General features: G+C 40.2%; 1 protein-coding gene across 5 annotated transcripts in view; it reads right to left on the reverse strand.

The window, feature by feature from the left end:
• Window positions 1–15,421, reverse strand: part of SLC35D2 (solute carrier family 35 member D2) — a 58,254-nt gene that overhangs the window by 37,009 nt on the left and 5,824 nt on the right. For all 5 annotated transcript variants that reach the window (XM_027550251.1, XM_027550249.1, XM_027550250.1 and 2 more), the window contains exons 2-3: window positions 11,753–11,786; window positions 9,776–9,862 (exon numbers count right to left, since the gene is read on the reverse strand). In XM_027550251.1, the coding sequence (XP_027406052.1) occupies window positions 9,776–9,862; window positions 11,753–11,786 (121 nt within the window). The remainder of the gene's footprint in view (window positions 1–9,775; window positions 9,863–11,752; window positions 11,787–15,421) is intronic.

A 15,421-nucleotide genomic window follows, 5' to 3' on the forward strand; every position in this document is an offset into this window, starting at 1 on the left:
CTGCAGTGATTTTTGGAGCCCCCCAAAATTAAGTCTGTCACTGTTTCCACTGTTTCCCCATCTATTTGCCATGAAGTGATGGGACCAGATGCCGTTCCATTAAGTTTTTGAATGTTGAGTTTCAAGTCAACTTTTTCACTCTCCTCTTTCACTTTCATCAAGAGGCTCTTTAGTTTCTCTTCACTTTCTGCCATTACAGTGGTAGCATCTGCATATCTTAGGCTGTTGATATTTCTCCCAGCAATCTTGATTCCAGCTTGTGCTTCACCCAGCCTGGCATTTCACTTGATGTACTTTTCATATAAGTTAAATAAGCAGGCTGACAATATACAGCCTTGACGTACTCCTTTCTGGATCTGGAACCAGTCTAACCATGTCCAGTTCTAACTGTTGCTTCTTGACCTGCATACAGATTTCTCAGGAGGCAGGTAAGATGGTCTGCTATTCCCATCTCTTTAAGAATTTTCCACAGTTTGTTGTGATCCATACAGTCAAAGGCTTTGGCATAGTCAATAAAGCAGAAGCAGATGCTTCTCTGGAACTCTCTTGCTTTTTCAATGATCCAACGGATGTTGGCAATTTGATCTCTGATTCCTCTGCCTTTCTAAATCTAGCTTGAACATCTGGAAGTTCACAGTTCACATACTGATGAAGCCCGGCTTGGAGAATTTTGAGCATTACTTTGCTAGTGTGTGAGATGAGTGCAATTGTGCGGTAGTTTGAGTATTCTTTGGCATTGCCTTTCTTTGGGATTGGAATGAAAACTGACCTTTTCCAATCCTGTGGCCACTGCTGAGTTTTCCAAATTTGCTGGCATATTGAGGGCAGCACTTTCATAGCATCAACTTGTAGGATTTGAAATAGCTCAATTGAAATTCCATCACCTCCATTATCTTTGTAGTGATGCTTCGTAAGGCCCACTTGACTTCGCATTCCAGGATGTCTGTCTCTAGATGGGTGATCACACCACCGTGGTTATCTGGATCATGAAGATCTTTTTTGTACCGTTCTTCTGTGTACTGTTACCACCTCTTCTTAATATCTTCTGCTTCTGTTAGGTCCATACCATTTCTGTCCTTTACTATGCTCATCTTTGCATGAAATATTCCCTTGGTATCTCTAATTTTCTCAAAGAGATCTCTAGTCTTTCCCATTCTATTGTTTTCCTCTATTTCTTTGCAGCCTTTCTTATCTCTGCTTACTGTTTTTTGGAACTCTGCATTCAAATGGTTCTATCTTTCCTTTTCTCCTTTGCCTTTCGCTTCTCTCTTCTCAGCTATTTGTAAGGCCTCCTCAGACAACCATTCTGCCTTTTTTGCATTTCTTTTTCTTGAGGATGGTCTTGATACCTGTCTCCTCCATAGTTCTCCAGGCACTTTGTCTATCAGATCTAATCCTTGAATCTATTTGTCACTTCCACTGTATAATTTGTCACTTCCACTGTGTAAGGGATTTGATTTGTGAAGTGTGTAAGGAAGTGAAACTAACACATGCCCCTGCCTGAGGCTTGCCACTCCAGGAGATATTTGCAAGAATTAAATGGTCTTTTTACTTTGTTTCCTTACCTCCCCACCATCTCTGATCCATAAAAGAACCTGGCATTCAGGCCTCAACAAGACAGTTATTTTGAGGCCTAGCCTCTCTTCTTAGTCAGCTGGCTCCCCAAATAAAGTCTCTTCCTTGTCTTAAAGCTTCATTTCTTGGATTTATTGGCCTACCGTGTGACACGTAAAGCGAGCTTGGACTCCTTAACACAACCACAATTAGAAAGCATTTATTTTTCGGCACTCAGCCTTCTTTATCGGAGAAGGCAATGGCGCCCCACTCCAGTACTCTTGCCTGGAAAATCCCATGGATGGAGGAGCCTGGTAGGCTGCAGTCCATGGGGTCGTTAAGAGTCGGACACAACTGAGCGACTTCACTTTCACTTTGCACTTTCATGCATTGGAGAAGGAAATGGCAACCCACTCCAGTGTTCTTGCCTGGAGAATCCCTGGGACCGGGGAGCCTGGTGGGCTGCCGTCTATGGGGTCACACAGAGTCGGACACGACTGAAGTGACTTAGCAGCAGCCTTCTTTATCATCCAACTCTCACATCATACGTAACAACCGGAAAAACCATAACCTTGACTACACAGTTTTAATTAACAGTAATCTTTTGAAGTTCCAACTACCTGATCTTTGTTGCAAAAATTTTTACATATGCTGGCTCCTCCCTTACCTCTTTGGTGCACTCTCTCAGAGCTATCTCAGCTGAGAGACTGCCTCCTGGGCTTAAGTCCTCATTTTGTCTTCACAATAAAACATAATTTTCAACTTTTAGGTTGTGTGTTTTTTTCTGGTCAACAATATTCTGGTTAACAGTGTACAACTGACTCAGTCATATAGCTGGTGATATTATAATTTCAGAGCTTCTTAGGTATTGAAGAGAATCAGTTGCCCCTACTACCATATAGAATTCAAAATAAAGGCAGTACTGACTTCTAGTTTCTGGTAACCATGGGCAAAATTATTTGTGTCAATACTGCTGCTGAGCTCTCTCCCCCGAGTGCGTGCGCTCTTTCTCTCTCTCTCTCTCCCCAACATGCGTGCACTCTTTCTCTTTCTCTCTCTCTCCAGCACGCTGGCGTGCTCCTCCACTCTTTTCTCTTCATGTCTTTGGGTTGGCATGCCCTCACTCTTTGAGGATGGATTCTCCTGCTATCTTTTAAATAAAATAGAGCTATAACACTGATTTGTCTAAGAGCTTTAACATGGTTTGTCTAAGACCCAAGAGCTGTGACGTGCTGAGGGCTTTAATGTCCATCACTTCGAACCTTTGTTGTGACGAGACAGAACCGAGGAGCATACACTCGCCTAACATCTATGGTGCCGTGACTCAAGGAAGAGGCCAAGCACAGCAGGAGCCCAATTCAGCAAAACCTCCCATGGTTGAAGCAGAAAGCGAAGAAAACCCAGCGCAAGGGAAGTGCCAAGAGGCCCATCATGCTGGAGACCAGGACAGCGAAAAACGAACTCAGCAGAAAGCTCACGCAGCTCAGCCTCAGATTCCAGAAGACCTCCAGTTAAGGACTGAAGAGGCCCACTCCAGCCAGCCTGCCTGTCACAGATAACCATCATGGGGCTGGAGCCAAGGGTGCAACTGGATGTGGCAGGTCAACAAGCTACAACATGCAGTGCCAGTTCAACAAAGATACAAAACTACAGCCGACCATGGAAAATACCGCTCACTCTTAGATGGACACCACTATGAAGACTCTGAGGCCTGAGACTAGCAAGAAGGGGAGGCCCAATACCCCTCGCTGTCCCAATTCAGCAGGAAGTAGCCAGAAAGACCTTGACGCCCCTATTCTCAAAGAACTGGACTTCTCATCTCTTCAGGGGGGAATGTTAGGTAGTTAGAATAGGAAACAGGAGTCCAAAATGGCGGTGGCTAAAAGACGAGGAAGGGAAAAGCCTGCAAAAATAGAATAAAGGAAGGTCAAAGGAAGGTCCGAGGACCAGAGTGAAGACCTCAGGTAGAACAAACAACACTCCTGGCTAGCCCAATTTGCATAGGGCAGGCCCGGGGGTTGGGGGGGGGAGGAAAAAACATACAAAAGGAGGAGCCAAAGCGAGGTCTCTCTCTCTCTCTCTCCCCCGTGTGCACGTGCTCTTTCTCTCTCTCCCGCGCGCTGGCGCGCTCCTCCAACTCTCTTCTCTTCATGTCTTTGGGTTGGCATGCCCTCAGGCTTCAAGGAGGGATTCTCCTGCTATCTTCTAAATAAAATAGAGCTGTACCACTGGGGGGGGAAAAAAAATACCGCTGCTGAAAACAATTAAAAACGCTAGGTAAAATAATTTAAAACATTCATAAGGCATGAAAGGGCTAGGAAGATAGTGAGGAACTCCTAGGTCAAAAATAAAGGGAGAACAGAAACCCAGAGAGAAACAACGGAAGCCAGAGATAGCAGAATTACATCTCTGAAGCTCTGCGAAAGCAGAATTCAAACAAGAATATATTTCAAAAACAAAGGAATTTTTTTTTCCCTTTTTCAGACAAAAATGAAGAGAATTGAAGCAGACCATCAGAAAATTCTAAACAAGGTAGTTTCAGTCAGGAGGAAAACGGCAAGTGTGAGATCCACAAAGGAAAGGAAAACAAAGGAAGCAGTAAATATAAATGGACATTTTCTTAAAAGAAAATTAAAATGTATTACGAGATTTAGAGTGTTAAATCACTTAGTGGCAAGAGCATATAAGTTCAGAGGAAAGGGAAATGGAGTGAAAGTCCTTGCGTTGTTGACGGGAGAATACACTCACCATTATAATCTGGTGAGTTAGGCATGCCTGTTTTGGATTCCAGGGAAACACTAAACGAACTGAAACAAGAGTTCCACCTCGTACAATTAAACACTTTAATGCACCAGGAAGGTTTAACTAACTTAAAATTTTAGGCACCTATGGGAATTCCCTGGCAGTCCACTGGTCAGAGCTCTGTGCTTCCACTGCAGGGGGCATGGGTTCGATCCCTGATCAGGGAACTAAGATTCCCACATGCTGTGTAGTGGGACAAAAAAAAAAAAAAAAAAAGACCTAGGCACCTAATCATACAGTCTCAAAATACAGAAAACAAAACAAAAAAACCTAACAAATACCAAGAGAAATAGACAAATCCATAATCAGAGATAATGGCTGTAACAGTATCTCCATTCTCACATACTCTTAAAATGTGACTTTGATACTCCCTTCCATCCAGAGGTGGGCTTCCCTTGTGGCTCAGCTGGTAAAGAAACTGCCTGCAATGTGGGAGACTTGGGTTCGATCCCTGGCTTGGGAAGATCCCTTGGAGAAGGGAAAGGCTACCCACTCCAGTATTCTGGCCTGGAGAATTCCACGGACTGTATAGTCCATGGAGCCACCAGGAGTCAAACACGGCTGAGCCACTTTCACTTTCACTTTCCATCCAGAGGTAGGGTCTATGTCCTAACAGCAAAAGGTAACTAGAACACAGATAAAAGGCATCTCAAATAAACCTCCAGCAAACAACGTACTTAATGGCGAAATAGTAAAAGCTTTCCCTTTGAGATCAGACAAAAATGCCCAGTATTTACATTTCTAACACTGAATTGTAGGTCCTATGCTATACAGGAAAGCAAGTAAAAGAAATGAAAGAACGTTGCAGATACAAAAACTATATACAAAAGAAAGATGAACACATGTACCTGAGAAATGGGCTATTTCATGCTATGTCACTAAACAAAGGTCATCAGCTATTGCAGCCGCCACCTGCGCAGCCACAGCCTATGGTGAGCTGGTGAGGCGTAAGGGAACTCAGGAAGGAAAGAAAACCTGCCATATAGGAGCCATCAGACTGCAGTTGCTCCCAGATGAGACTTAAGGAAATTTAGGATATGAAAACAGGATACTGGCCCAGATAGCTGAGGTGCATATCAAAGGAATGATTTCCAAGCCCAGATTTGGCATCTTCTTGTAAACAGAAAACTGCTATATACCTTAAGTTAACATATTTGGTTTTCTTTAATTAACAGTAATTGTTTGAAGTTCAGACTACCTTCACTTTTTTGCAAAACTCCTATATGTCCTAGCTCCCTGCCTCAACTCCTCAGAGTAGTTCTCTCACGATTACTTGAGATGCTGCCTCCTAGGCTTGAAGTCCTAAAAATTCCTGCTGAATAAACTACAATTCAGAAATTTAAGGTTTGTGAACAATATTAAGTCAACATACCTCTAACTTTCCAAACAATCTTTTTTTGCCCATGCCTTGCAGCATGCAGGATCTTAGTTCCCTGACCAAGGACCAAACCTGTGCCATCTGTAATGGAACTGCAGAGTCCTAACACTGGACACCAGGAAATTTCCCTGTTTAAATGATATATGCAACAACAACAACAAAATCTACTTCTAACAAAAAATATTAGAACTCTATGGCAACCTACTCCAGTATTCTTGCCTGGAGAATTCCATGGACAGAGGAGCCTGGAGGGCTACAGTTCATGGTGTTGCAAAGTCAGACACGACTGAGCAACTAACACACGCACATATAAAGAGAAAATTATAAAACTTTACTGAGGGCAATTTAAAAGGGAGTATGTGTTTTCCTGGTGGCTCAGATGGTAAAGAATCTGCCTGCAATGCGGGAAACTTAGGTTTGATCCCTGGATCAGGAAGATCCCCTAAAGAAGGGAATGGCAACCCAGTCCAGTATTCTTGCCTGGAGAATTCCATGGACAGAGGAGCCTGGCGGGCTTCAATCTGTGTGGTCACAAAGAGATGGACAAAACTGAGTGACCAACACTTTCACTTTTATGTAACCATGTACACAGATTGTAAGATTCAACACTTTAAAGATGTCAATTCACTCCAAATTGCTTTAGAGCCTCAATGCAATCCCAATCAAAATCCAAAAAGCTTATTTTTCCTGAAACTTGACAATGTGCTTCTAATATTCATCTAAAAATGTGAAGAACCAAGAATTTGGGAGGTAAAGACTTGCTCTATCAGACAGCGAGACTTTGCATAGTGAAAGATTCTTTTCCATGAGAAAGAAATACAAGATAAATACATAATCAATAAAATAAAAAGACATGCCACAGAAGGGGAAAAATATATTTGTAATGCTATAATAACTAACAAGAGGACTATCATTAATATATTTTTAATGTATTTTTTAAACTCCAACACAGATCAGTAAGAAAAAGACATAAACCCAACAGAAAAATGGGCACAAGTCTTAACAAGTACTTCACAGAAGAGGATATCCAAATGGGCACTAAAAAACGAAAAGGCACTCAACCTCATTAATAACCAGGGAAATGCAAATAAAAGCCAAGAAGATGTCATTACACACCCAGCATTGGCAAGAATGAGGAGCAATAGGGACTTTCATATACTTTTGTCAGGAATGTGAATTGGTACAACCACTTGGGAGAACAGTTTGCCATTATCTTTTCTAGTTGACAATACGTTCACTCTAGGAGTCAGCAGCAGAGAAGGCAATGGCAACCCACTCCAGTGTTCTTGCCTGGAGAATCCCAGGGACGGAGGAGCCTGGTGGGCTGCTGTCTATGGGGTCGCACAGAGTTGCTCAGTTAGTTGCTCCAAAAACGACTTAGCAGCAGCAGCAAGAGTCAGCAGTTCCACTTCGTCATAAGCCTCCCAAAGAAATGACATGCACATGTGCTGTTTTGGACTGAACTGTGTCTGCTCTAAACTCACATCTTGAAGCCCTAGACCCCAGGTGACTGCAGGTAAGATAGAGCCTTGGAAGGAGGTAATTGAAGTTAAGTGAGCTAGTAAGTGTGGGGTCCTAATCCAATAAGACCTGTGTCCTTATAAGAAGAGGAAGACACACCAGGAGTGCATAGGCACCACATAAAGGCCACATGAGGTCACAGTGAGAAGGCAGCTGTCTATATGCCAAGGAGAGAGAACTCTCACCAGAAACCAACCCTATCAGCACCTTCATCTTGGACTTCCTGTCTCCAGAAGTGTGAGAAAATAAATTCCTTTTTTTTAAGCCACTTAGTCTATGGTATTTTGTTATGGGAGCCTTATCTGACTAATACATCTGCATCAAGATCCAGCTCTCAGTACATTCAGAACAGTACCTTTTATTTTTCTAGTGCCCAAACCAGAAACACCTCCAATTACCATAAACAGTAAAACAGATAAATTATATTTATACAGTGAATATAAAAGAATACAGCTACACACAACAGTGTAGATGAATCTTACCATCATAATAAAGTGAAAGCAAAATACAAAAAAATATATAGTTTAATTCCCTTTATATAACCTCCAAAAACAGGCAAAACTAAATTCAAGTATACATACAAACTTAGAAAACTTACAAAGCACTCAAGAAAATCATTACGACAAAAGTCAGAATCAGATCAGATCAGATCAGTCGCTCAGTCGTGTCCGACTCTTTGTGACCCCATGAATCACAGCACGCCAGGCCTCCCTGTCCATCACCAACTCCCAGAGTTCACTCAGACTCACGTCCATCGAGTCAGTGATGACATCCAGCCATCTCATCCTCTGTCGTCCCCTTCTCCTCCTGCCCCCAATCCCTCCCAGCATCAGGGTCTTTTCCAATGAATCAACTCTTCACATGAGGTGGCCAAAGTACTGGAGTTTCAGCTTTAGCATCATTCCTTCCAAAGAAATCCCAGGGCTGATCTCCTTCAGAATGGACTGGTTGGATCTCCTTGCAGTCCAAGGGACTCTCAAGAGTCTTCTTCAACACCACAGTTCAAAAGCATCAATTCTTCAGTGCTCAGCCTTCTTCACAGTCCAACTCTCACATCCATACATGACCACAGGAAAAACCATAGCCTTGACTAGATGAACCTAACAGGTAAGGATTCTGTGACCCCCATCTGATGACCTAGGTAAGGATTGCTGCTGCTGCTAAGTTGCTTCAGTCGTGTCCGACTCTGTGTGACCCCATAGACGGCAGCCTACCAGGCTCCCCCGTCCCTGGGATTCTCCAGGCAAGAACACTGGAGTGGGTTGCCATTTCCTTCTCCAATGCATGAAAGTGAAAAGTGAAAGTGAAGTCGCTCAGTCGTGTCCGACTCCTAGCGACCCCATGGACTGCAACCTACCAGTCCCCTCCGTCCATGGGATTTTCCAGGCAAGAGTACTGGAGTGGGTTGCCATTGCCTTCTCTGAGGTAAGGATTACAATGTAATTATTCATTCAACTACACATTCATGGATGATGTCTTTTTACCCTATGTCTAGATATTTCACAGTTGTTTAAAGTATTTAAAACTATATCATAAACTAAGTGTAGGCAAGCCCAACAATACTCTGATTTTTCTTATGATGACTGGGTTAATACCTTTCCTACACTTCAGTGGTTTGTTTTTCTCTGTTTGTGGATGTCCCTGATTATTGATGCTGTAAGTATGTTTAGTCAGCCTGATGAATAATCCAGAGCTAGATGCCAATGTTTTTCCAGGCCTTAGAGACATGGAGTGAACAATCCATGTGAGCTCTTTACTTTCAAGGAACTGCAATCTGACTTAACCTCCCTAAATCCAAAAATGTCACCATGATCCATTTAATACCACCAGTCGCAGGGGATTGTTCTAGGAATTAAATGTCTGGCCTCATGCCTGGCACCCAGCAACTGTTCAATAAAATTAGTTCCATTCCACATACCCAGGAAGAAGTGGCAGATCTCGTGTTTGTAGTTCTACCATGGGGGGAAAAAAAACAAACTATGTATATCAAATTGTATTTACTGTTTATTCCACTCACAGGTTTTATCTACCCAAGCTAAAAATGAAAATTTAAAGCAGAGATCAGCAAACTGGGAAGGCCCAAGAGATAAATCTAATTCATCTTCTATTTATGCAAATAAAGTTTTATTAGAACACAACTACATCGATTCATTTTTACACACATCACCTACAACTGCTTTCAAAGAACAGAGCTGAATAGCTGCAAGAGAGATAGTCTGGCCCACAGAGTCTAATTATTTGCTATCTGGTCCTTTACCAAACAAGCTTGACAATTTCTGTTAGAGAGTTTTGCTATTTCAGAAGACACATAGTATTTACTTAATATCCACTGCTAAGCACACACTTTTACTACCACGTTACATTAATGACCACTGAATGATACGAAATCTTTATTAAAAAGTTTCTAACCAGCAGGAAGCACAAGGTATATGGAAATGGACCTGTACTCTAAGATCAATTTGTAATTTTATATCATTTTCACATCTTCCAACATAGCTATATGTGCTTTCCATCACATACCTTTGTAGGAATTTTCTTGTCAAAATCAGGAAAGTGAATTATTTTATTTAGCTTGGACACGTATAGTATCATTATGGTAACTGCCATCTAAAGAAAATGGAAGAGAAAAATTTCAGCAAAATATCTAGAAAGACTATTTGAGGTACAAATACATCAGAAGAAGAAAAGAGATTCACCAAAAACATATGTATTGGAAAAATCTATTTTCTAGGTTCCAAAAAAATTATTATTCCTTAAAATATTAACTTTTTTTGTCACTGCATAGATTGCATTAGAACTATAGGCAAAAAGTATAACATTAAATAGACTCACACATATACATGTGATCTCAAGCGGTTCAAGGAACAAGAATAGAGGGAAAAAACAATGGTGTGCCCCAAACAGACCAGTATGACCACAGTCAGTGAGGCTGCTTATTGATCCTGAGCCATACCTACCTCCCATGTACTAAGCATATGGTCACCTTCCCCTATAAAGTAAGTGTTGGGGTGAAAGGAGGGGCAGAAGGGAGGCAAATTCCACACATAAACATATTTTGTAAAGTACACAATTTCTATAACACAGAAGACATTTTCTCTCCACCTAGCCAGTGTTACCAAAAATACCTCATTCAAATGCTCTTCAGCTGGGTTCCACCAGGTATATCAGGAATACTCCAGATTATTATTATGAAATAAATAGTTTTAATATCATCTTTCTATGAAAATTTTAGAATTTATTCACTTTTCTCCATATTAGGATGCAAAAACATAAGGACTCCTTCAACATGATTATTGTCCTAAACCTCAAGCCTGAGTGTACAGATACTTATGATAGATTTATACAACTCAGGCCATTCTGAATAATAATTGTAGTTTGTATTTATGACTTACCTTATAATTCTTAACAGAAATATACCAACACGATGTAAACTATTCTGCAACTCAAATTTTTAAAGTTTGGTCTACTGGCTTCTTCCCTTACAAACTGCAAATCAGAAAGGTTTTTTCCTTAATTGAGTACAAGACGTGAATTAATTTGCCTTGGGCGTTACATAGGGCATATTACCACATACTATTGATCTTTTAAAGTACTTCTTTAAACATATTTTCACACTGAACCATAAAGATATATTTTTATTACCTTAAGGAAACACTGTTTCCTTGTTATTTTTTCACCCTAAAATGATGTGCAAAGAGTATCTTGTTAGCAAAATGTTTAACTAGAATAATGTTTATTTGTATAAATTCCAGATTCACAATTTGAAATTTAGTTAACAGACATAATCTTTATATTTTTTCTCCCTGTAAACTAAAGATCAACAACAACAACAAAAAAACCCCTTCAGTACCTGTTAACATGGTCTACTAGAAATTACTAGCATATGACCCCAAACACAAAATGTAAGCAAGTCACAAAACAATATTAATGGAAAATTTCAGAAACAGCCAAATGTGGGTAAGTTTGAAAGTTTATCCAAGCTTAACCTTACACTTGAGAACAAACATCACGAAGTTCAGGAAGGAAACTGCAAACCTGTTTAGTTTGGCCCATAGAGAGTTTAATGAAAAAATATGAATCTGTTGCCACCATTTACAAATTGGGAGGTTTGCTGTGAAAATAAAATTTCCCTGATTCCTAGTGAGCCTCACCTCATCCCCCCAATCCTTTTCTTAAACAAGCACAGTGACTTCAACTGTGCACACTCATCTGTAACCCAGCAGGACTTAGAGGCTTCCAGTCTGCTGCCCCCTTACTTTAGAGTAATTAAATTCTATTAAAGAAATGAGAATTAGTCGTTTTTCCTACAAATACAACTATTCCTGAATTGTAAAACGAAATAAAACGTATCAATACTTTAAGTCGTTTCACCCAAAGTACCACAGTCCTCTGCCAACTGAACAAATTCGTAAACCACAGTCTTCAACAAAAGCACTTACAATTTCATCATATGTACTAACAAATAATTAAGAGGTTAATTTATCTTTTTTCACTTACCTGTCCAACTCCAAGAACAATTGGTGAGGGGAAACTACAAAAAATAGAGAATGACAAATAATTTTAGCAACTGATGAAAAAATTTGAAAACAATATACAACACAGAATGACAGGAGTTATTAAAAGGTTATGTTATTAAAAGCTTATTGAACTTATTAAACGGTTATTAAAAGGTCTTAGGCTATTTTTTCTGTCTTAGTGAAAATATCTAATTTGTTCATTGTTCATTTCTTTTCCATTTTTTAAACTGATCATTGCTAAACTTGGCAAACTTCTATTGCCCCTTGAGGCAGACTGTCATATTAACAAACAACACAGTTGTATATGTAGAAAGCCCAATTAATCTGGGGATAAATGACTAGAATTAATAAATAACTTTAGCAAAGTTACTGGATAGATGAACACGTGAAAAAAAATCACTTTTAAGTCTATACATCATAAAGACACAAAGAACATAATCCTTTTAAAGGTTTTCACTTTCAATAGCATGCAAAAACATCAAATAATACTAACTGGGTATTTTATAGTAATAAAAAATTATTTTTACTTTTTTAAGCATGAAATGATATTGTGGTGTTTTTAAAACAAAATAGTCCACCTTATCCTTTAGAAATTCATAATAATCTGGGGGGAGATGTTGGAATTGAGAAGAAGAGTGATATAAATGTAACAAACTTGTCGAAACTGGATGACGGCTACATGGAGATTCATTATACTGGTTTCCTTTCTTCAAAATACTATACCCAGGTACAAATCTAATAAAATGTTTCCAAGAACTACCTCTACATAGAAAACTATAAATCTATACTTAAAAAATGAAAGAAGTTCTAAATAAAGTTCATGGATTAGAATCAATATTGTAGTGAACAATTATCCACAAACTGATCTATAAACTCAAATCTCTCTTTACAAATAAGAACGGGTATTTTGTATTGACCCTGAAACTGAATTTCAAGGCAAAAGCAAACATGATCTAAGATAATCATGAAGAAAAAACATCGGAGGACTGATTCTGCTGGATGCCAGTATTCTCTTTCTTTCTTTTTTTTTTGGCTGCAGCATGCTGGAATCCTAGTTCCCAGACCAGGGATTGAACCCATTCCCTGCAGTGGAATGGCAGAGCCCTAGCCACTGGACCACGAGGGAATTTCCCAGGATTGATTTTAAAGTCACACCAAATGAGAGAGTGTGGTATTTGCACAATGATATTCTAACCAGACAATGCAAGAAAACAGAGATGAGGACAGATACACGCCTACATGGAAACCTGACTCATGACAACAATGACCACACAGAGGAGTAGGGAAAAGACAGTCGGTCTTTTAACAAATGGCACCAGGCAACTGGATACAGAAGCTTGCTCCCTACCTAATACCGTACTTAACAAGGCAGCACATCACCTCGCCAGGCTCACTCACTGTCCAGCCCTTCACTGGCTCCCAGTCATTCTGTCCAGCTATTAAAAAGAGGGAATATCACTCAGAAAACCACCACCACCAACACCACCTCATCTCCTAAACTGCATGTCACAGGGAAACATGCCTGTTTCAGATAGGGTGAGAAGAGAATAAGGGACTAACTTACCTTGTCAGGGAAAACAGAATGAACAGCGCCACCATGAGAATAAAATGAACTCTAATGGATGCCGGATGTGTCACCCAGACATCTGCTTCTGGACTGAAGCCCTCATTCCCCAGTTTCCCAAGAGCACCCTCAGAAGGAGAAAGCTGCCTTGCCAACAGCTCCCAACTCCCTGAGACCAGCCTGTGTTCCAAGCCTGCATGTCTGTGCAGAGGTATAAAGGCCAAGGGCCCTCGACCCAATTCAAGACAACTCTGTTGAGCCCTTCCAGCTCCAGAGACCCTGGGATAAGGCTCTGTTGTGATGAAGCATAGCCCAGCTTCTCTGTCTTCTTAATCCTGCTTCCCTCACTCTCCCACAGGAGTGGGTCCCAAGAGCACTGCCCAGTATACTTTCCTCACATCTGAGAGTCTCCTTGCCTAGGAATACAACCTGCAACAGCAAGCAAAACAATAAGATTACAACATAAACAAATAGTAAAACAACAACAAAAGGCTTATGGAAGGAAGACGAAGAGCTCAGCCTAGCAGAGAATGTAACACAAGAAGCGAAGGCACCTTTTTAACTGTTTCCAGCTACAGAACACCTTAATAAGAAGATATCAACAAAATCAACAGGTCAAAATTGAGATAACAAAGCAAACAAGTGAGATGAAAAGGGAAGCACAGATCTTAAGGAAACCAACTGAGGAAGAAAACATAACTGCTGTATGAGTAATTTAGAAACAACGGAAGTCAACGACTGCTGCTGAAACATGAATTACCAAGAGGAGGCAATCACAGTGAATGAACAGGAAAAAGATACATTCTCAAAGGTAAACAGATTTCGAAGACAGATACCACCAGAAAGGGCTAACTTCTGTGCTGTTTTCTCTCAATAGAGAAAATAATTCGAAGATAAAAAAGGCAAATTTGTTTCCTTGACATGAGGAAAATAAGCAAACTCTCCAGATCTAAAAGCACATTTGTTGCAGAAAAAGTTGTTAAGAATATTCAACACGATTAATACAGCAGCCATGAACTCTCCATAAAAACCCTGCAATGGAATCCACCACTTAGGAGTCAAACCAAAACACTGGACTCTGGAATGGAGACACTGCGATAAAAGACTGCTGACTACTGCATTCATTTAACATAGACCAGATTCAAACACCTGTGGGATTATACTTACACAACAGGATGCTACCCTATAAAAGAAGACATGGAGGGGAGGGGAGATAGGAAGAAGTACACAGGTGTCATGCTTCATAGCAGAGAGGCCATACATACAGTCAGAAACTGAAGAAACATATTTGAAAGTCAACAATTCTTTTCATTGAACTCTAATTTCTCTTCTCTCCATTCAATTCAGTTAAAACTAAATTTCACACATACATGCAACTTGCAGCCCTCACCTTAAGCCTACAAACGCAGCCAGAATGACTAATGGTGTTACAACCCCTCATATGATGCAAGCTGAAATTTACAGGGTCCATTATTAGTATAAAGCCAAAAAATGTTTAATGTGAATGTAATCAAGCCTTTAGATCTAACTTTCAGTTAAAAAAAAAAAAGAAAGTAAGTTAAGTGAGACTTCAAAAAATAAATCAAATAATCCATAATAGGGGACACTTTATAACACACCTGGGTCAGGCATTTCAAAGTCAATATCAAGGGGAAGTGGAGAAGGAAATGGCAACCCACTCCAGTATTCTTGCCTGGGAAATCCATGGACAGAGGGGCCTGAAGGGCTGCAGTCCCTGGGGTCACAAAGAGTTGAACACAGCTTAGCGACTAAACAACAGCAATAATCAGGGGGAAGAGGTGGATGGGGAACTTTTCTAGATTAAAATATACTAAAAAGACGTATCTGTATACATTGCATGAAGTTCAATTTGTTCTTGATTCAAATGTTTAAAACAATCATAAAAACAACTTGGAGACAATTGGGATGACTATAGATTTGGTATTAGATTATTTTAGGAGATTACCATTTAGTTTGCTAAGAGCAAAAATGATACTAATGTCAGAGAATATCCATATTTCAGGAGAGGTATGTTGAAATAGGGCATCCCAGGTAGCACAGTGGTAAAGAATCCATCTACCAATG

This window comes from Bos indicus x Bos taurus, chromosome 8 (assembly GCF_003369695.1).
Source record: "Bos indicus x Bos taurus breed Angus x Brahman F1 hybrid chromosome 8, Bos_hybrid_MaternalHap_v2.0, whole genome shotgun sequence".
NCBI lineage: Eukaryota > Metazoa > Chordata > Mammalia > Artiodactyla > Bovidae > Bos > Bos indicus x Bos taurus.